This window comes from Mytilus edulis, chromosome 3, assembly GCF_963676685.1.
Source record: "Mytilus edulis chromosome 3, xbMytEdul2.2, whole genome shotgun sequence".
Taxonomy (NCBI): domain Eukaryota; kingdom Metazoa; phylum Mollusca; class Bivalvia; order Mytilida; family Mytilidae; genus Mytilus; species Mytilus edulis.
Window position 1 is genome coordinate 69,095,007 of NC_092346.1, and position 23,412 is coordinate 69,118,418.

General features: G+C 32.8%; 1 protein-coding gene and 1 pseudogene across 2 annotated transcripts in view; one reads left to right on the plus strand and one right to left on the minus strand.

Annotated features, from left to right (window-relative positions):
- Positions 1 to 1,110: 1,110 nt before the first annotated feature.
- The window catches only part of LOC139517270 (pecanex-like protein 1), a 46,667-nt gene continuing 24,365 nt past the window's right edge, over positions 1,111 to 23,412 (plus strand). Inside the window, exons 1-18 of one of the 2 annotated variants that reach the window (XM_071308159.1) lie at positions 1,111 to 1,422; positions 3,312 to 3,490; positions 3,873 to 4,036; positions 5,294 to 5,401; positions 6,324 to 7,265; positions 7,525 to 7,845; positions 8,239 to 8,382; positions 8,701 to 8,751; positions 11,432 to 11,606; positions 13,364 to 13,530; positions 13,694 to 13,787; positions 14,221 to 14,532; positions 16,094 to 16,247; positions 17,632 to 17,664; positions 17,892 to 18,063; positions 18,746 to 18,856; positions 19,197 to 19,288; positions 19,486 to 19,613. In XM_071308159.1, the coding sequence (XP_071164260.1) occupies positions 1,270 to 1,422; positions 3,312 to 3,490; positions 3,873 to 4,036; positions 5,294 to 5,401; positions 6,324 to 7,265; positions 7,525 to 7,845; positions 8,239 to 8,382; positions 8,701 to 8,751; positions 11,432 to 11,606; positions 13,364 to 13,530; positions 13,694 to 13,787; positions 14,221 to 14,532; positions 16,094 to 16,247; positions 17,632 to 17,664; positions 17,892 to 18,063; positions 18,746 to 18,856; positions 19,197 to 19,288; positions 19,486 to 19,613 (3,500 nt within the window). In that variant the 5' untranslated portion in view covers positions 1,111 to 1,269. The remainder of the gene's footprint in view (positions 1,423 to 3,311; positions 3,491 to 3,872; positions 4,037 to 5,293; positions 5,402 to 6,323; positions 7,266 to 7,524; positions 7,846 to 8,238; positions 8,383 to 8,700; positions 8,752 to 11,431; positions 11,607 to 13,363; positions 13,531 to 13,693; positions 13,788 to 14,220; positions 14,533 to 16,093; positions 16,248 to 17,631; positions 17,665 to 17,891; positions 18,064 to 18,745; positions 18,857 to 19,196; positions 19,289 to 19,485; positions 19,614 to 23,412) is intronic. The other variant, XM_071308160.1, reaches the window with a different exon arrangement.
- Positions 20,053 to 23,400, minus strand: LOC139518176 (uncharacterized; annotated as a pseudogene).

The following is a 23,412-nucleotide window of genomic DNA, read 5'->3' on the forward strand; positions in this document are numbered from 1 at the left end:
CAGACTAATAAGTCGAAAACAAACAGAAAAGCCATGGCTGAAAAAGAGAAAGACCAACAAATAATAGTACACAAAACACAACATAGAAAACTGAAGACTGAGACATTATCAAGATGATTTATTTCTTGATTGACAACATATTTGTTACTTTTTGTGGTCAGGTTTTTCAACAAACAATCAGCATTCCCATGGACACAAACTGTGTCCCTCTTCTTGGAGACTTGTTATTGTCCGGTAAATATTCAATTTTATTATTTTTATATCTAATGATTAGATTAAGTCTCCATTAAAGTAGATCAAAATACATACACCCTTCTCTAATATGCCAAATGGTCGATAGAAAATGATTTGAAAAAAAACCAAACATAAATGAATGTATTGTTTTGCTTTAAAATACTAGAATAATACTGGACCAATTATAATTATTGTATACGATAATCATTTGCACTACAGATGCGTTTGTATATTAAATTAGTCTAATAATTGGATTAGCTCAGTGATAATATAAGTGCCAAAGTGATTGAAAAATAAGTGTCTAATAATAAACCAACCAACTTGATGGTTAATTGAAAAGACTAGCTGTCATCTTGTTGTTTGATTATGTTATTTTGTGTAGATTAAAGGATCGTAAATTATATAGGGGAATGTTGGTGGTTGCCTAAAAAAGATGAACAAACAGTAAAACTCAGTGTATATCTAATCGAAAATTGGTTCCTGTAGCACTATAATATAGATTTCTAGAGATAGAAAACATGGATAGAATATTTACGAGGGTTAAGAGCGACGAACTATTGCGTTTCTATAAAAGTGAAATAAAGCTATTTTTAAAGTTATAAAAGGTATGCAAATGTAATATTACCAAAACGACTTAGTACATTGCCGCAACGTCTTATTTCCTCAAATCTGGAGGGACATTGGAAAACCATCATTCAATGTGATACGAGAACACTACCACTGATGCAATTCTGTTTAATCATTTTTAGAAAAACAATGTTAATAAATCATAAATTTGGGTCAAAAGATCCTAAATTGGTTCCACATTTTGGTTCATAAAAGTACAAAAATTAGATGGACAAAGGGAAACAACTCCAATTAAAAAAATCGATAGTCACGTCCACGAGAATTGAACGGTATCAACAGAAAATGGCTTCCAATGTGAAAGCGAAAATTGTTACTCACAGTTTTAATGAGTTTTAGTCCCAATTCTTGAAACAATGACTTGAAAGATGAATGTACTAGCTTGACTTGCCCCAAATTTAAAGATATATTATGGGGTCGCATGTGATAGACATCCTGCGCCAAGGAATCTGGGCATCAGTCACAGGAGGCTGGTTCTACGACCCTCATCAAAGCATCTTTTCCAATACATTTCATTTGTATCTATGGATGTCATTACTTGTATTCCCACTAATTCTTCATCTTGTAAGTTTAAAGATTAGAAACAAAAGCTAATACACATCTAAAAAGTAATAGCAAAGAGATAACAAGTACTTCCTGCTATATAAATCACAGTATGTTGATTGTTTTTCTGTAACTGAAAATGAAGTAGAATTTTTATAGTCCGAGTTACCTGCCATGATTATACAAAACATGGACATAAATACCTGTAACTTTCATATTTTTCACCTGAATCTATTTTTTTCTAAATAATTTACTATTAATAATTTCTTCACAGGTTTTTAATCAACTTTTAATTACAACTAAACATGCTAAAAACATACATGTACATGTATGATACACTGTAAAATGGTTTTATTTTTAGTCATTACTAGATATCACAGACATAATTGAGCGCTCCTTCTCTTGTGAATATCTATACTGGTTTTAATTGTATTAAAGTTAGCATAGTTTTGTCAATTATGTTAATAATTATTTCTTAAATCTACAGTAACATTGTACAGTAGACTCTGGCCAATCGGATACCCAAAATGTCAGCTAAAAATATCCGATTGTCCGATATATTCAATTAGCCGATGAACGTATATTCCTCCAATTTTTCTTTCAAAATTGACAGACACAACCCTAAGATACCAATAGCTATTATAGCTGCTTTATTAATGGAAATTTGTAACTAATCTCATTGTTTTTTCAGGTACAAGTTCGGATAATTCGGTTGATTGAGTAACAGATCGATCAGTTGATAATAATGTATTTTGTTTATCTGTCAGTCTATTGATTATTAATTATGTGTTGATTATCTGAATAAAATATGTACCATTTAAATAATGTGACTAGTTGTTTTTGCGTGATTTGTTTGATTAGTGTGTTAAAACAGGTAAAAGCTAAAAATAGCTATGAATTCTCGGAAGTAGGCCACAGGTAAATTCTATTAATAGCTACAAATTCATGCTGACTATAAAATTCTAACTGTACTCGGATCTAATTTTCTACAGTGTTTTATTTATGAAACCCATTTCCAATTTCAAGTAATACAACTATGTTTATGATTATAAAATTGGGCATCAAGATGAGTAAATTTTTTTTGCTTTTCTATCTTATCTGTCGTGGTTCAAAATAAAAGGCTGAATATTATGTAAATTAGGAAAGTACAAGTTACATAATTCTATTTCACCTGGGACATGCTATTGACACACGATTCCTTGTTTTTACACGGGAGTTCTTTATATTTTAATAAATTGTTGAGAAAGAGGTACAGTTCATTCATATTTAATAAATATTGATGAACATCACGCACAGTTTATCATTTCTGATAAAAATCTCTGTCGTGTCATTGTTTGTGAAGTAAATGATAACGATCACATTTGGATAAACACAACAAACACATCTTGGGCAGAATATAATATCAAATTCATGAAATAAACAAGACAATAAAAAAAAATATGCTTTATTTGACTATGAAAGATCGTTTTTATTAATAAAATGAAACATTTCTGTACTGAAGTTTTCTTAAACTTCGTAATGGCGTAACTTCCGGCTTCATTTCCTGTAAAAAAAAATATAAAATTATTTCAAAATATTCGATTGTACATGGTTTTCACACATTTTCCTTGAATATTTCTATCCAATTAGCCGATATATTCTAATAACCGATATTCGATTATCCGATGTATTTTGACTGAAATGTATCGGGAATGGTTCTGTGTTTTGAAATAATATTACAATAGCCGATATATTCGATTAACCGATATCCGATTAGGTGGAGTCTACTGTACTACATGAAATGTATTCATAATTTGAAAGGTACGATTCGTATAAGGATTACATGTATATAAAACTTTTTTCCTTCACTTTTATCACAAGTTCTAGGAATTTAAAGTTTTGATGGTATTAAATTTGTGTTTTCTGTTTAGACATTGGAACCATCCCTGGTAGTATGGACAATATATTGCTGTGTAATTGGAGCTATATTTACCATCATCAAAATATTCAACTTTAGAATACATCACATGTTTGATACTAGTGAAGTTATAGAAGACAAATCAGACAAAAATGAAGAGGAAAACAAAGAAAACAAACCAGCAGTTGTTGGGTTTGTAATATTTATACATAATCATAAATGTCACAGTCATTTTAAGTTGTTGTTAGTGAATTTCTTCAAACTAAAAGGTTTTAAATGTGAATAAGAAGATTTGTTATGATTTACCAATCAGACAATTCTCTGTCCAAGTCTCATTGTTTAAAAAGTTATTTTTTTTAGGTAAAATTAAAAAAAATCACCATGTTCACTATCACTGCATATCTTTGCCTTTTTTTTTAAAAGAAATTGTAGATATTGAGACCTAGAAGAGCTCTGGTTGGCATATTTTTGACCTGATTATGTTCTTTTCATACGAAATTTCAGTATTCTCTACAGTTGTCACCCCTTCTTTATATTTATTCTTCTATTTGAAAAATGATTTGCATTTTTATAGATCTAGCAGTAATTCGGTACCAGTACAGATGTCCATAGAAGGAGAGGCAATAGAAATGGCAACAATCCGACGAATTGATGATATAAATATTACTCCATCTGATCCTAGTAATTCAAGTGAAGAGAAAAATAGTCAGGTTGAAGTTAATCTAATCAATAAACAAGGTAAACTGTTTATTCAAAAATATTCTGCTCAGGTGTCAAATTTTAGCTTTTTGTTTACTGGCCAGATGGACCAGTTGACTGAAATATCTAGATTCTGCTCCATATCTACTGGACCTGCAAAAATGACATTCATTTGACAAACACTTATATAAATGATAGATGTTCATTTTTATGCCCCACCTACGATAGTAGAGGGGCATTATGTTTTCTGGTCTGTGGCTCCGTTCGTCCGTTCGTTCGTTCGTTCGTCCTGCTTCAGGTTAAAGTTTTTGGTCAAGGTAGTTTTTGATGAAGCTGAAGTCCAATCAACTTATAACTTGGTACACTTGTTGCTTATGATATGATCTTTCTAATTTTAAAGCCAAATAAAACTTTTGACCCCAATTTCACAGTCCATTGAACATAGAAAATGAAAGTGGGAGTTTCAGGTTAAAGTTTTTGGTCAAGGTAGTTTTTGATGAAGCTGAAGTCCAATCAACTTGAAACTTAGTACACTTGTTGCTAATGATATGATCTTTCTTATTTTAAAGCCAAACTAGACTTTTGACCCCAATTTCACGGTCCATTGAACATAGAAAATGAAAGTGGGAGTTTCAGGTTTAAGTTTTTGGTCAAGGTAGTTTTTGATGAAGCTGAAGTCCTATCAACTTGAAACTTAGTACACTTGTTGCTTATGGTATGATCTTTCTAAGTTTACAGCCAAATATGACTTTTGACCCCAATTACACGGTCCACTTAACATAATAAATGAAAATGGAAGTTTTTACATATTGTGAAGGATGCTCACCCGAGATATTAATAAACTTGATCAATTGTAATACTTATTACCCCTTAGTACCATGTAATTGATTTGCAGGTAAATGTGTTTGGTATGCCGGATCACTCACCGATGCAAATTCTATTGGTCTTGGAACACCAAACCACCGCTAATTTCGATCCCTGTCTACTGGTTAAAGTTAACAACTGACTCAATAAACATAGCATTTAATGATCACATTCTTTCTGTTACTATTTGATATGATAAACACCTTCAAAAATTGTAAACTGTCTGACACAAATTTGATTTTAATTTTATACTTTGTTTATAGTTATAAATTTTGACATATTTTGTAAGGACAATCTGACACGGATTATCATTGTGTCCCAGGAAGTTTGAAATTGAAGAAGTTGCATTCATCTCGCTGTTGATATGATGATGATGATGATGATGATGATGATGAGTAGGATATACAAAATAGTTGTGTTTGTCTATTCCAGGTAAAGGCAGCCAGGCTCCCTTGGCTGAACATGAAACTGACAGTATCGATCAACAACAAGAGGAATCATTAAAACAAATTCATGACTTCGGAACAATCAGTTCAAAAGGTAACAAACATACATGTTTGTAAAAACAAAACAGTAAAGGATAGTGATATTGTTCCTTAGGAAAATATGTCTTTTCATTAAAAAAAAACTAAAAAAAAAAGCATTGTTTAAATATTTAAGGTGGTATGGGAGTCTAAAATAAAAATGATAGAATTTGTTCATACTTTGCCAAAACGTTGTATCTATTGATACATGTTGAAAAATATAATAAAAATGGTAGGTCACCGCGCATTTTCTCAAGCTACAGGACAGGACAAAATCACACATTTTGTATGGATTATACAGGAAAAAACACCATTTTGTGATTAGAAACTAAACAAAATGATAGAATTGTTAAATACTTCAGGAAGAGATAGCTTTCAGACACTGCTTTGAGAATATTAAAAGAAAAGATAGGGTCACCGTACGTTTTTTCCGGCTAAAATACAAAATAGGAAAATTCCATACAGAATCCTTCAGAAAATGCACTTTTTTTAGAGTTACCTCCCCTTAAAATGCCAATTTTAAAAAAAAAATAAAAACAACCAAAAATAATTAACATTTGCAAAAATATCAATATTTAGAAGTTATATTCTTATAAATTGGTACTTTTAAATGAAAATGTACATTAAACATCTGCATTCCTGCATCAAATTTTGCTAACTTGATGGAAAATCTGGACCCTTGATTCTCTGTTTTTTACAATCCAAGATGGAGGAAGACACCCATACCACCTGAAAGGCTTAATTAGAAAATACATGTGAAATGACAAAGATTTGTCATAAGCCTTCTACAAATACATATATTGATGTTCTTTTGTCTTTTGAAAACCATTTAGCGATCATAAGATAGTTATTTCACTATATGCATGTAGCTGTGAGAAAAACATGTTTTTGATTTATCAGAATTGTTTTGAATACTTTCATTTTGTATTCTATTACAGAGGACAGTTCTGACAAAGATTTAGCAGGAGGAAGTCAGATTACTACAACAGCTCATGTAGAAATAAATCATCACATTTCTGACGGCGAATTAGAGGATGGAGAAATCAAAGCTGTCAATCATAAACATGAGGATTCAGATTCAGATATGACTCCTCATGGAAAACACAGGATTAAAAAGAGACGTAAAGCTGTCAGACGCGCTCAGAGTGATGTCGAAAGAGGTGAATACTATCGTGAAAGACCAAGACAAAACAGATCTAACATGTCACTTCCTCAAGGAACAAAATTATCGGAAGTAAAAATTGATATTAATGATGAAATTGCTAGTGGTAATATGTTTAGACCTAAAAGTGAGTGTATCATAAGACAAAGAAAACATAGTAGACCGAATTGTGAGATGATGATTGTAGAATTAGAGTCAAGTCCAAAACATGCAAGAAGAGATGATATCTCAGAAAAAATGGATACTGAAAATGAAGCTGACAAACCAAAGTATAGAAGAAGTATGTCCCAAGATGGTGCATTCATGCCTTTTAAACCAAAAGCTTTTTCAGCAGGCTGTGGTTTAGATTTAAAATCACATTCAATTAAAAAAGACGCAAAAGACAGTAGTAGAACTAAAGACTGTGAAGAGGAAAAAGGAAGCAAAATATCTAAAGACAAACAATCAACATCTAAAAATAAACAGTCAAGTTCAAATGATGTACCAAAGAAAGAGAAAACATATAAAAAGAAATCAAGACCTAATAGTGCAGGCGATATTCATAAAATTCATGCAGATAAACTTGAGTCAGGAAAAATTAGTAAACCCAAAGACCTACCTTTAATTCATAAACATTCACAAAAGGTGAAGGACAATGATGGTGCGTCTCAGAAAAGCAGTACTGTGGGACTTGATTGGTTGTTTAGTACTGACAGTGATTCTGTTTCATCTGGTGAAGGTAAGGTTAAAGATTATAAGGCCTTTGAAAAACAACTGGGATTAATATGCTATAAAATTATGAAAGACACATTACATTTATATGACCAACTATAACATTTCTTGATGCTAGATTATTCTATTTGCTTAATTTACAGTATTACAAATGTAAAAATTGAAAATAAATAAGCCAAAAAGATCTAATATCTTTCTTTTTGCAATTAAAATAGAAATTGGCTGCCTTTTATAAAAGATATAGAATATTTAAATTAAAATTTCAGTGGAAATAGGTTCACACAGAGATCACTTCATGTCTGATACCTCAAGTACAATGACTAATGAAGGGGACAGTATAATTGATACTAGTCCACAATTTCCTGTCAAGTATGAAGTCCTGAAGGAGACAGACACGCCTACTCCAAGTACACCTAGTGCTGATGAACTTGAGGCAATTAAGCAAGGAGCCATGCATAAACGGCCTGATACACCTACTCCTAGTTCACCTAGTGCTGATGAACTTGAAATGATGAGACAACAAGGTGCCATACCAAAGAGGCCGTCAACTAGGCCACTTCCTCCCATACCAAAACCTACACCTGCAGGTAAAAAGAAATGTAAAAAGGGAGATGTTTCTTTCTACCTATCTTTTGATTTTATCCTTGTTGTAAATGAATTTAAGTGCCCTCTTTTGTAAAAGCAAAAATATCATTTAATTTCCATAGTTTCTGTAAAGAATCCATGTAAGACATTATTTTCAGCCTTTTGATGTACACATTATTTTCAGCCTTTTGATGTACACATTATTTTCAGCCTTTTGATGTACACATTATTTAAAGTAAAACATCTATTAAGATAGATATAAACAACAGAAAAACATATTGTGTGGGAGTTATAATGATCTATAATGTGTTGTTTAACACTGATTTTACAGGTATGAAATCTACAAGTGCATATCCCTGTATGTAAAACATGTCACATGTTTTTAATTATTTTAGATGAGAGTGCTGCAGGAAGTCCATCTTCTGGAGAGTTACCAGATCCTGAAGACTTCAGACGCAAGATCATGGAGATACTCAGTGATACATCAGATAATCCTGAACAAATGAAGAAACTCTTCAAAGTTGTTATTGAAGCCAAAGGTGTGTTTGATTTTCTTTTATATGAATAAAAAGAAAAAAAAATCCTTTTTGTTACTTGCAATTTCTTGAATTCATAGGTCATATATCATGTATGTGTAGCTTTAAATAAAAGATAAAATTAATTGCTGAAATATGTTTAAAACTAATTCAAAATCCACTACACAGAATTAATAATGAGACACATGGTAATTTTTTCAACACAAACTATTGAAAGATGAAATTTAGGCATTTGAATGACTTTCATTTAAATAATTATAATTATTAAAAAATGTAAAATCTTGTATAATTATATACTTATTACACCAATATTTATTGCAGGGAGATCAGGAAGTAGAGATGGTAACAGTCCACGACGAGACAGAACAACTAGTAAGAATGGCAAAGTTACTTATTATGTACTGATAGGTATTCACAAGATCAATTACACACCTAAATATATCTATATCAAACTTATTGGAAAATCTATAAATCATCCAGCAGCAGATATTTAATGAATTTTTCATGGCCTTTGAATTTATTTATTCATAAAAAAAAACCAACTATGTACATTCAGAGATACATGTATGTATTTTTGAATAAAAAATATTCTAATGATCAGCTGAGGCTGAAAATGGATATATGGTAAGGAAGTTTAGTTTATAACACATTTTAATCTAATCATAAGTGTCTTTACATTCAGTGTAATATATTTCATGCATGAAGGATTAGCAAAATTTAACACTATTTGTGGATCTCAGCAGTTGTTAGGCTAGGTTTAATGAACATACATGTTATTACTTCCCCTTGAAAATAAAAAAAGTAATTAGGTTTGGTAATCATTTTTATATGCCCGTCTTTTAGACGGGACGTATTATGGTATACCTTTGTCCGTCCATCTGTCTGTCCGTCTGTCCGTCCGTCCGTACGTCGTCCACACTTCGGACAATAACTCAAAAACACTTTCACCAATTTCCATGACACTTAAGTGAATTGTTTATATCTATTGACGTAAGCTCCCTTTTAATTTTTATAAATTTCAGATTTTAAGTTTTGGATTTATGGGGCTTTATTCATAAAAAAAAGGGGGATTTTCAACACTTCGGACAATAACTCAAAAAGGCTTTCACCAATGTCCATGAAACTTTGGTGAATTGTTTATATCTATTGATGTAAGCTCCCTTTCAATTTTTATAAATTTCAGATTTTAAGTTTTGGATTTATGGGGCTTTATTCATAAAAAAAAGGGGGATTTTCAACACTTCGGACAATAACTCAAAAAGGCTTTCACCAATGTCCATGAAACTTTGGTGAATTGTTTATATCTATTGATGTAAGCTCCCTTTTAATTTTTATAAATTTCAGATTTTAAGTTTTGGATTTATGGGGCTTTATTCATAAAAAAAAAGGGGGATTTTCAACACTTCGGACAATAACTCAAAAAGGCTTTCACCAATGTCCATGAAACTTTGGTGAATTGTTTATATCTATTGATGTAAGCTCCCTTTTAATTTTTATGAATTTCAGATTTTAAGTTTTGGATTTATGGGGCTTTATTCATAAAAAAAAAGGGTGATTTTCAACACTTCGGACAATAACTCAAAAAGGCTTTCACCAATGTCCATGAAACTTTGGTGAATTGTTTATATCTATTGATGTAAGCTCCCTTTCAATTTTTATAAAATTCAGATTTTACATTTCCGTGTTATGAATTTTTATGCTTAAAAAAGGGGGGATTTTCCAATTTTGGGACAATAACTAACACTTTCACAAAATTTTATGCAACTTTGATAAATTGTTTGTATCTATTGATATAAGCTCCCTTTCCATTTTTATAAATTTTAGATTTTACGTTTTCTTAAGTAATGAATTTTTATACTTAAAAAAGGGGGATATTATGAAACTTTGGTGAATATATTAATGTAACATCCCTTTTGATTTGTATATATATTTCTAGTTGATCATATGAATTCATTTAAAGCATAAAAGACAGTTAAAAGAGCAAGGGGTGTATCATGCGCTAAAGCCCTTTATTAATTTATTGATTTCCTTGGAGATTTGACAATTGTTTTTGTAAGGTGCAGACAGTTTTACATTTTCCCTTTACTTGCATTGGGTTTATTATGCATACCATTAATCTAGTTGTATGTGATAAATGCTTTCTTTTATGACCAAATAGACCCATTCCCTTTCTCCACATGTATTGATGCTTATAGGAGTCAGAAATCTGCATTCATGGGACTAACATGTTAATATGTAAAAATTTAGTACATGTAATTGATTGAATCATTTGATATTATGATGGGTTGATATAAATGCTATAGTTTTATGAAATATTTGCAAATAATAATAAATTACAGGAACAGTTCTTTTGTGGGTGTTCCTCATATTAACATTCACTGAAATGGTTTTACACATTGAACTATTTGACAACTTACACCCAAAATAAAGAGAATAGTGCTTTTATTGATGTTCCTCATATTGACATGGCCTTTAGCTATAGACTTTAACACAACTAACAGCCAAAATAGAGAGATGAAGGGTTATAAGTTTGTCATAATTATGGATGAATTTGTCACCTAGTTACATATACAGTACGGTGACCTATTGTTGTCAATTTCTGTGTCATTTTGGTCTTTTGTAGAGATTGTCTCATTGGCAATAATACCACATCTCCTTTTTTTTCTAATTAGTTTTTCTTCCAGTTACATGTAACATTACATACAGTCCGCAATTAAATTTTTTAAAACATTTATTAGATTCATAAACTATTCTGTTTCTTTACCAAACTGGGACAGAAGCTTCTTATAATAAAAACATAGTATCGAGAGGAATATTTTTATTATTTTTTTGGTTCATTTTTGTTGAGCCTGCAATTAACAGCAAAAGTAGGCGAGACTCTGGGTTTCGGGGAACCCTTACAAATTTGAATACAAACCTATAGTAAATTAGTACTTTGTTGAACATTATAGAATGATAGGTTTGCTTTTACCAAGAAAATCCATGAAAATTGGTATTCCAGGAATAATAATGAATCCACAGTTTATTTATGTTATGAATAATGTTATTTTAGGTAAAAGTAAATCAGACTGTGCAGAAGATCCAACAGGAGAAAGTACACCAAGGTTAGGAGAACATGATAGAGGTTCACCCGACTCTAAATCAGGGTCACCTACAGAAAGTTCTGCTCTTTTACCCTCTGTTAGTATAGCTTCAGCAGCTTCATCTCAGATTAAAAGGCATGGCAGGTAACTATAACATCTGACAAATTCCTGCCTTCTGTTGTAATAAAGGTCTTCATCAGCTTTATCTCAGATTAATAGGCATGGAAGGTAATTATAATATCTGAAATAGGACTAAGTTCTGTAAGGATATTTTAAGATTAAAAGTCTTTCAATTTGATGTATAAAAATGTAAAAAAAATTAAATAACAGCTAGTTTTGTCGTGCTTTTCTTATAAGGAGTTGACCTTTACACCCCAAATTGACTAAAAAAATGAAAGTTTACAAAATTTCTTGATTTCAACCAAATTTATGCCTTGGAATCAAAGAGACCAGGATTTGACAAACTAAATATTCAAGTCGGATAGATAATTGGTTGAAACAAACAAAAGCCCTTTTTTTTTATACTTGACCTGCATAATTCTGATGCAAAATTCTGATGGTAAAACCCAATGGAAATTGATAAGCGAATCATTTGTTTTCGATTGATGACGTCATTAAGTTCTTAGCTAAAAGTCTTTTTTCCTTTATAGTCATTGTTTGATCTTTTATTCATAGTGAAAATGGCAAACAAATCCTGATTTGAAATTTAAGGGAGAAAGGGTCCATATTGGTCCTGTATCGACCCTTCCCTTTTCTTCCTTCTGTTTGTTTTAATGTGAAAGTTTCAGCTAAATAGGTAACCCAAGCAAGTATAAAATTTAGTAAATTGTTTGCTTCTGTAAGGAAAGATGTAGCAGCTAAGTTTCAGATTATTAACATGATTAAGGAGGCTCGCAGGTACCAAAAAAATCAGCAAATATTTAAACATTTTTTTTTACACTACAAATTTTATTTATTACACAATTAGTTGTTACTCTATGGTATGGTACAAAAATCAACCAAAAAAATCAATTTGAAGGCAGATTGTGAGCTCAAATGAACGGTTACCCCATATTTTTATTTCATTTCAAGGTATAGGATAAAGTAAATTTTTAGAAAAATATAGCGAAATCCTATATTAGAAAAAAAAAAGATTTATAGCCGTGAGCCCCCTCAAAGAAGTGGCAGGTAACTTTTGCCTTTTGTTAGGATAGCCTCTGCATTATCTCAGCTCAAAAGGAAAGGCAGGTAACTATAATATCAGACAAATATTTGCCTTCTGTCAGGATAGTTTTAGCAGCTTCATCTCAGATTAAAAATAAATGGCAGGTAACTATAACATCTTAAGAACTTTTTTGTCCTCTGTGAGTTTAGCTACATTTTAGATAAAAAGGAAAGACAGGTAACTACCATCTGACTTAATCTTTTGCCTGATATCCTGTGCAGCATTATATCAGATTAAAAGGCATGACAGGCAACCATACACTGTGACACACTTTTACCTTATAGCTTCGGCAGCTTTATCTAAGCTAAGATGAAAAGACAATACAGGTAACAATACCGTATATGATAACTTGCCTTCTGTAAATAACCATTACCTGCTACACAAACCTTTACCTGCAATAAAATGCATGTCATCACTTTGCTTTGTTTTCAATTATCATGGTTTTAGAATTAACAAATCTTTTTATTATTTTCTTAATTTTGATATTAAATATTTATAATTCGGTAAGTTGGACATACATATCAATATCATCATTGTCAATATAACCTTAAGTTGGTGATAGCAATTTGAAAATAATTGTTAAATGTATTAACGAAATATACTTTCTTAGTTTCAATGAATGGTGTGTTGAACAAAAATTATTAATAAAGATGATCTTTTCCTTGATTTATAAGTTATACATAATCTTAACTTTTAGTAAAAAGAGAGAGCGAGGAGTAGGAAAGTCAAGAAGACGTGTAAGGCGAAGTGGTTCACCACCAGGTAGTGTCAGAGATAGCATTAGACAATCGGGGAAGTTTCATACTGCTTCAAATCATGATGATACAACTGAAGGAGCTCTTCATTGGTTCCAAGATGAAAATGGTAAACAAATGTTTAATTGATAGTTGTACAAACATTTAATTTACAGTCTATGGATTAAATAATGCATCAGTTAAGACCCACTGTTTCTTAAAAGTTATTAAAAAACATTTTGTTTAGAAAGTTATGATTTAAGATATGACATAATGTACTCTGTATATTACAGGTAAATGGTTTTCCTATAGCTTTGGGGAAAACAGTTCGGGATTAGCTTTTACCGCCAATGAAACTCCTGTAGATAATAGTTTCTGGTCAGACAGGTAAGAATAATTTAGTACATCTGTCTATCATCACTTGTTGATGCCTTTAAAGTAGTTGTATTTACACTTGTATAATATTTTGTCTGACATTTGGAGCCAATTGTAGCGTCCAAGACAATATAACTGAATACCCAAAAGTATAAATACTTCAAGGGTAGAAACCTTTAGATAGGAAAGAAGGGATATATTGTCTAATACCTTTTAAACTTCAAGTAAAGGTTTTCTATTATCATGATATTGGATGAGTTCTATCATTTGAAAAAAAATGTGAGGGAGACTGTGAAACAACACTTAATTGTTAGTGTCAAAAGGATAGAAACTTGATTTGTTGTCTTATATCCTTCAATCCACTGTATTATGTCATTAACTAAGAAATCAGAGTTTCTATACCCTTCCTATGATAGTTATGTTTTAATCATTTAAAATATTACAGTTGGAGTAATACGTCAAGTGGATCTGGCTCAACTGTGATGATAGATTCAAAGACGGAAGATAAAAAAGATGAACCAGTGTTAGATGAGCTTGATCTTCCAGGAACAGTCGGTCGTCAAACTATAGAGGAACTTTTAATGACAAGAAGAAGAATGGCTGGTGCAGCATGTGATAGTTCTGCAGATTCTGATTCGTCAGGAAAAGCAAGCATAAAAGAGCCAAAAAGAAACCATTTCTACAAATTCCAATTTCTTCCAAAGAAATTTTTAAAGATTAGATTTGATCGATTAGCTTTATTAGCATTGTTAGACAGGTTAGTAATGATCAATTCAGTGTTCTCCCGAGGATTTTTGGATAGCGCTGTGGTAAGCGCGTAATTTTCGACAATTCTCAGTACTTTTGTTGCTGTGCGCGGTTTGATTGTTATTGATTTGTTATGTGTTTTTTTCATATTATGTTATTGATGTTTTCTCTTGTAATGATGTCCTCATCATGCTCATGGAAGTTACCCCATTGTTTGTTAATGTTATTATCTGGATATAGAAGAAGAGTCTTTTTTTCTCCACTGTAAATTCATATAATCTCATATTATCTGTGTATAAAACCCAAGGAGAAGTTTTTTTCCATGATGGGTCTATACCAGACTGCCTATGTGCAGATTTCTAAGCACTAACAGGTGATGTTGAAGAACATTTAGGACCAACATTGGCAACAATAAAGTCATTGCCAGCTTCTGTCATGTCTGTGTTTGGTTTTGTAACCCACTGTATCAGTATACTGTTAACCTAACGATGTTTGACAGGAATTGACATTTTTAGCATAATGATTTCTCATTTTTCTGACCTTAACGTTTTATCACAGACAAATTATAATATTCAAATGGCTTCATCAAAGCTGGACATCGAGAAAGTGAATTTCTCAAGTTGTATCAGCTTCAGGTTTGTTTTTCTAATCATATCCTCTCAATCATTTTCAAATGGTAAAAATTATTTATTACTGTAGAATTGCTGATTTAACAATTATAAGTTCGAATAGGTGATAACTAATACTTCAAAGACTTGCTAATTTTCAGGGTTCGTATGGATAACAAACCCCTGTGTTTCGATCGTTGTTAAAATCATTGCTTGTTCAAAGTTAGTAACACAAGTTTGTGAGAGTCATTGGGAAATGCGGTCAATTTATTTCATCTCTTTTCATTCATATATGCCTCTATATATTCTTTAAATTAAAAAAATAGATGTCAATGTTGAAATCTTTGTTTATTTTGATCTTTCAGATTGGCCATTTTGTAAAATTTATTCGACTGGTCCCGCGGAGTTACTTAAAACAACAGAAATAATTCATTCAGAAATAGTAAACCAGTCGATCACGTTATCCAAAGTGAAAAATAAGCAGGAAATTTGATTTTTTTTTTTTAAATATAGCAACGCATTTGCATTGGATAGCGCTGACAAGCGCAGCCCTAAAACGGCCTGGGGAGAACACTGGATCAATTTACGTCAGCTGTATAATGGGTCATCTTTACTCTGTTAAAAAATAATTGACCTTTAAGGCCAACAAAAACATATGTCTGTCTCCTGCCATAAAAATAGGTTGGTGTTTTGGTTATGAATAAATATTATTTATTGCTGTAAAAAAAAATTATTGAATGATACATATTTTTTAGGTAAAAACATTCAAATGAAACAGAAAACTCAATGATAAGATGTATATCAAAGTTTGACTTATGGCCTTTAATAGTGGTCTTGCAAACTATATTAATCCGTCATAAGTTGATTTTTTTATGCTCACATTTGATTAAAACAAGTGAAATCATTAGTGAAGTGGTTTTCCTAAGTTTGAAATTATATAGGAGAATTTGTTTGTGATTTCAGAAATTTAACAACAATAGAGAATAGTATAGCTGTGATAATAGCCGTGGCTGTAGGTGCTGTTGGGGCACTGGTGCTGTCTGCAAACTTTTATTATGATTTCTGGGTCTTCATGTTTTGTTTTGTAATTGCTGGTTGTCAGTATTCTGTTATGAAGGTAGGTGTTCTGTGAAAGGAAATATAGTTATAGTTGTTCACTGAACTACAACATGTAAAACTTGCATAAGATTTTTAGCTCACCTGGCCCGAAGGGCCAAGTGAGCTTTTCTCATCACTTGGCGTCCGTCGTCCGTCGTCGTCGTCGTCCGTCGTCGTTAACTTTTACAAAAATCTTCTCCTCTGAAACTACTGGGCCAAATTAAACCAAACTTGGCCACAATCATCATTGGGGTATCTAGTTTAAAAAATGTGTGGCGTGACCCGGCCAACCAACCAAGATGGCCGCCATGGCTAAAAATAGAACATAGGGGTAAAATGCAGTTTTTGGCTTATAACTCAAAAACCAAAGCATTTAGAGCAAATCTGACATGGGGTAAAATTGTTTATCAGTTCAAGATCTTTCTGCCCTCAAATTTTCAGATGAATCTGACAAACCGTTGTTGGGTTGCTGCCCCCTGAATTGGGAATTTTAGGGAATTTTTGCTGTTTTTGGTTATTATCTTGAATATTATTATAGATAGAGATAAACTGTAAACAGCAATAATGTTCAGCAAAGTAAGATTTACAAATACGTCAACATGAACGAAATGGTCAGTTGACCCCTTTAGGAGTTATTGCCCTTTATAGTCAAATTTTAACCATTTTTCGTAAATTTTAGTAATCTTTTACAAAAATCTTCTCCTCTGAAACTACTGGGCTAAATTAATACAAACTTGGCCACAATCATCATTTTTTGTTATTGTCTTGAATATTATTATAGATAGTGATAAACTGTAAACAGCAATAATGTTCAGCAAAACAAGATCTACAAATAAGTTTTTCATAACCAAAATAGTCAATTGACCCCTTAAGTCTATGATATATAGGAGTTATTGCCCTTTATAGTTAATTTTTAGCATTTTTCATAAATTTTTAGAAAATATTTTCCTCTGTAATTACTGGGCCAAGTTCATTATAGATAGAGATAATTGTAGCAACAAGAATGTTCAGTAAAGTAAATTCTATAAACACATCACCATCACCAAAACACAATTATGTCATGAATTTATCTGTGTCCATTGTTTAATATGCACATAGACCAAGGTGAGCGACACAGGCTCTTGAGAGCCTCTAGTTTGAAATTCTAAAAAAAAACAATAAGTATAATATTTAACAATTTCAAAATTCACATTGATTTTTATTTTGTTATGAAGATTTAAAAAAAATTGAAGAATTGTATACAGGTTTAGTCTATTTCTAATTAGAAAAATGAAAGCACAATTATTTTGAAGTTATGGTAAGAAAACAGAAAGTTTTTTAATTCAGAATTTGGTAATTGTGTTCAGCAGGTTAGCTGATGTAGATTTATAATGTATTAACATATGTATTATATACATTTACAGAGTGTACAACCAGATGCTGCTTCTCCTACACATGTAAGTTATCAATTCTTACGAGATTCTTAGTACTTAATCTATGATAATAGCCCTGTTAGCAAATTCTAATTAATCAACATTCTGATGCCTTGAAATATTTCAAATTTCTTTTCCTAAGCCTTCATCTTATACATGTATATTGTTATTTGCGCTTTTATTGTTATATAAATATTTTTAGTATTTTGCTGATGTATTCATATACATAAATGTAATATTCTTTTTTCTAGGGGTATAACAGATTAGTTGTATTCAGCCGTCCATTTTATTTCTGTGTATGTTGTGGCCTTATGTTGCTGCTGGACTATGCACTTAGCTTTGCCTCACCTAACCCTGTAGATGTTTATGGTATGCCATTTGGAATGGTATCATCTCTGAGATTTACCAGAGATCTACTTAAAGGTAAAGTTGAATCACACCATTGCTGGTAAAACACATTATAATTTGCAGTTGACAATTTATAAGTAGATTTTGACCTCATTGACAATCAAACAATGTATTTATAAGTTCAAAATCAGGACTTCTATACCAGAGCCATTGATCAATAAATTACAAATGATTTTTAAGTTTAATGATATACAGTAGCATGGGTTCGAATCCCGGCGAGGGAAGAACCAAAAATTTGCGAAAGCAAATTTACAGATCTAACATTGTTGGGTTGATGTTTAGACGAGTTGTATATATATAATTATTTAAATATTGCCTGTACACAGAACTGCTGTTTTTAAATAACAAACAAAAGTATGTGAAATGCAGAAGAAAAATAGTATGCAGATGAGATTGGACTAAATATAACTGAAACCTTTTCTTGTGATGAAAAAATATGTGGAAGAATTTATAAAATCAAGCTAGAAAAACACAACTCTTTTTCATTTATCATATTGCATACAATGATAGAGGTACACATGAGACCAATACAGTAAAACAAATGTGCATAGAACTCATGCAAAATGGTTCCTTCTAGTCTGATGTTTAACCTGTATTAAAAGACCACAAGTCCCAAAAGAAAGTATCCACAAGAAAAAGTTAGTTTACTCTAAAAAATTAAGAGAATTTATATGTTGTTTTGAATTTTTTATTTCAGTATTAGTTTTGTTTTTCCCTGTGATTTTTACAGTAGGACTTCTGCCTCAAGTCAATACATTTCTAATGTATCTATTTGAGCAGCTTGATATGCATCTATTTGGAGGTAATGGTAAGTAATCTGAGTTTTTTCTACGGTAGAGCATATCTGATATCATTAAGTGGACAAATATTCACTTTACATATTTTTAAACAGATCAAATATGTAAAGAAAGTCGGTGTCAGAAAAATTTTGAGTATTCCTTTTGGTTTAATTGATCTTTTTAAATTAAACTATATTCATGAAAAAAACATAACATCAGTAAAGACATTGGGTAAGCAACAAGAAAAAGTTCTTAGAATACATATGAATGATATAGTAACACACCCATGAATGACACCATAAAAAGTAAAATATTGATTAAAGTCCTGCATTATTTATTTTATTTGATACATGTACATGTATTTTTCAGCCACAGTCAGCCTAGGATCATCAATATATGTGTTTTGTAGAAGTATAATTGCAACAGCTTTTCTCTACCCTTTCTGTTATTTAGCTGCACAGGTAAGTTATACCTGGTTATTACATCGGACTGTATAAAAACAATTTTGAATTTTATAATCTTCTCTTTAAAAACTTTTTATTTGATAATTCTTTACATACATGTATATATATTCACATGTTGAAAATACTTAGTACTCTAGATAGTGTTACATTTGAAATTGTAAATCTTATTGTTGTATCTTACTACCTTGTTTCAGGTAGGAACATGTCATGGTCAATGTGAAGCAGAATGTGCCCAGAATGCAGTATTTTCTATTTTATGTGCAATGATTGTTGCTGTCTCATACCATCTCAGTAGAGGTGCCAGTGATCCAAGTGTCTTGTGGTAAGTCCTCAGTCAGTTATTTCACTCATATCATCTCAGTAGAGGTGCCAGTGATCCAAGTGTCTTGTGGTAAGTCCCCAGTCAGTTATTTCACTCATACCATCTCAGTAGAGATACCAGTGATCCAAGTGTCTTGTGGTAAGTCCTTAGTCAGTTATTTCACTCACACCATCTCAGTAGAGGTGCCAGTGATCCAAGTGTCTTGTGGTAAGTCCTCAGTCAGTTATTTCACTCATACCATCTCAGTAGAGGTGCCAGTGATCCAAGTGTCTTGTGGTAAGTCCTCAGTCAGTTATTTCACTCATACCATCTCAGTAGAGGTGCCAGTGATCAAAGTGTCTTGTGGTAAGTCCTTAGTCAGTTATTTCACTCATACCATCTCAGTAGAGGTGCCAGTGATCCAAGTGTCTTGTGGTAAGTCCTCAGTCAGTTATTTCACTCATACCATCTCAGTAGAGGTGCCAGTGATCCAAGTGTCTTGTGGTAAGTCCTCAGTCAGTTATTTCACTCATACCATCTCAGTAGAGGTGCCAGTGATCCAAGTGTCTTGTGGTAAGTCCTCAGTCAGTTATTTCACTCATACCATCTCAGTAGAGGTGCCAGTGATCCAAGTGTCTTGTGGTAAGTCCTCAGTCAGTTATTTCACTCATACCATCTCAGTAGAGGTGCCAGTGATCCAAGTGTTTTGTGGTAAGTCCTCAGTCAGTTATTTCACTCATACCATCTCAGTAGAGGTGCCAGTGATCCAAGTGTCTTGTGGTAAGTCCTCAGTCAGTTATTTCACTCATATCATCTCAGTAGAGATACCAGTGATCCAAGTGTCTTGTGGTAAGTCCTCAGTCAGTTATTTCACTCATACCATCTCAGTAGAGGTGCCAGTGATCCAAGTGTCTTGTGGTAAGTCCTCAGTCAGTTATTTCACTCATACCATCTCAGTAGAGGTGCCAGTGATCCAAGTGTCTTGTGGTAAGTCCTCAGTCAGTTGTTTCACTCATACCATCTCAGTAGAGGTGCCAGTGATCCAAGTGTTTTGTGGTAAGTCCTCAGTCAGTTATTTCACTCATACCATCTCAGTAGAGGTGCCAGTGATCCAAGTGTCTTGTGGTAAGTCCTCAGTCAGTTATTTCACTCATATCATCTCAGTAGAGATACCAGTGATCCAAGTGTAGGTGCCAGTGATCCAAGTGTCTTGTGGTAAGTCCTCAGTCAGTTATTTCACTCAAACCATCTCAGTAGAGGTGCCAGTGATCCAAGTGTCTTGTGGTAAGTCCTCAGTCAGTTATTTCACTCATACCATCTCAGTAGATATACCAGTGATCCAAGTGTCTTGTGGTAAGTCCTCAGTCAGTTATTTCACTCATACCATCTCAGTAGAGGTGCCAGTGATCCAAGTGTCTTGTGGTAAGTCCTCAGTCAGTTATTTCACTCATACCATCTCAGTAGAGGTGCCAGTGATCCAAGTGTCTTGTGGTAAGTCCTCAGTCAGTTATTTCACTCATATCATCTCAGTAGAGATACCAGTGATCCGAGTGTCTTGTGGTAAGTCCTCAGTCAGTTATTTCACTCATACCATCTCAGTAGAGGTGCCAGTGATCCAAGTGTCTTGTGGTAAGTCCTCAGTCAGTTATTTCACTCATACCATCTCAGTAGAAATACCAGTGATCCAAGTGTCTTGTGGTAAGTCCTCAGTCAGTTATTTCACTCGTATCATCTCAGTAGAGGTGCCAGTGATCCAAGTGTCTTGTGGTAAGTCCTCAGTCAGTTATTTCACTCATACCATCTCAGGAGAGGTGCCAGTGATCCAAGTGTCTTGTGGTAAGTCCTCAGTCAGTTATTTCACTCATACCATCTCAGTAGAGATACCAGTGATCCAAGTGTCTTGTGGTAAGTCCTCAGTCAGTTATTTCACTCATACCATCTCAGTAGATGTGCCAGTGATCCAAGTGTCTTGTGGTAAGTCCTCAGTCAGTTATTTCACTCATACCATCTCAGTAAAGGTGTCAGTGGTCCAAGTGTCTTGTGGTAAGTCCTCAGTCAGTTATTTCACTCATACCATCTCAGTAGAGGTGCCAGTGATCCAAGTGTCTTGTGGTAAGTCCTCAGTCAGTTATTTCACTCATACCATCTCAGTAGAGATACCAATGATCCAAGTGTCTTGTGGTAAGTCCTCAGTCAGTTATTTCACTCATATCATCTCAGTAAAGGTGCCAGTGATCCAAGTGTCTTGTGGTAAGTCCTCAGTCAGTTATTTCACTCATACCATCTCAGTAGAGGTGCCAGTGATCCAAGTGTCTTGTGGTAAGTCCTCAGTCAGTTATTTCACTCATACCATCTCAGTAGAGGTGCCAGTGATCCAAGTGTCTTGTGGTAAGTCCTCAGTCAGTTTTTTCACTCATACCATCTCAGTAGAGGTGCCAGTGATCCAAGTGTCTTGTGGTAAGTCCTCAGTCAGTTATTTCACTCATATCATCTCAGTAGAGGTGCCAGTGATCCAAGTGTCTTGTGGTAAGTCCTCAGTCAGTTATTTCACTCATATCATCTCAGTAGAGGTGCCAGTGATCCAAGTGTCTTGTGGTAAGTCCTCAGTCAGTTATTTCACTCACACCATCTCAGAATAGTTACCAGTGATTCAAAAGTCTTGTTGTAAGTCCTCAGTCATTTATTTCTCCCTACCATCTGAGGAGAGGTTCCAGACTCAAAAGAGTCTTGTGGTTAGTCTTGAATTCATCTAATTTATTAAAGCTTAATAAACACCAGGGTTTCCGCTGGCGGTCGCCATTTTCGCAACTTGCGAAAAAACTATAATTGTGGCGATTAAAATTCGTTATTGGCGAAAGAATTTGGCGAAAGAAATATATAACGATTTATTTTCAGCCATCTTGTTTATTTACTTTTTTCGGGTTTCTCTGACTTTACCGATCAGACAATACTCGGAATTCACCTTGAACTCGTTATGATTTTGACAGAAAATCAATAATCAGCTGATTACATTCATAGCTATCGACATCAAAGGACTAATTAATAAAGGTGTAAATTGTATGATATGACAAAATGATATTGTTAAATGGCTTCTGTCACATGTCACAAAAGGGATTTATTAACCACTTTGCGACGCACATGTTTGAAGCAAAATTTTTACGCTTCCTTTGATAGTCCAGAAAAGAAAATTGTTGTTATGACGAAAAATGGTCTAAAGCAAGAAAGGTCTCTGATTTAAAACTTTATCATTTAACTTTCAAATAGGTCATTGATTTGAATGGGAACTTCAAAGTCGTTTCAGTTACACACGTGTTTCAAGCATATCGTTTTACTTATTTACGATAGTCTAGAAAAGAAAACTGTCGTTATGAAGAAATCTATTCAAAAGGTTGGCATGAGAGTAACCCTTCAATGTAATGACTACACCTTACATTCCAAGTGATAAGATGCTTCCTTTTGTTGTAAAAAACACTTCTTATTGAGGGGGGAGGGGGGGGCTGGAAAAAAGGAAAATTTGAAGTAAAAAAAATATATATTTGTGTTACTTGGCGAAAAAAATAATAAAGTGGCGAAAAATATATTGTTTTGGCGAAAGAAGTGGCGAAAAAAATAATTGACCCAGGGGAAACCCTGATAAACACAATAATAGTATTTTTTTTATATTCAGAATTAAATGATTTACAGTTAGCAAAATGACATCTGCTTTTAGTGATTTAAGACACATGAGACCTGAAGAATCTGTGTTGATGTTGAAGTACGAATATAACTTGGTAGCTAAGCTTTGAGATAAATATATACTAGTTGTCATTTTAATCAACAG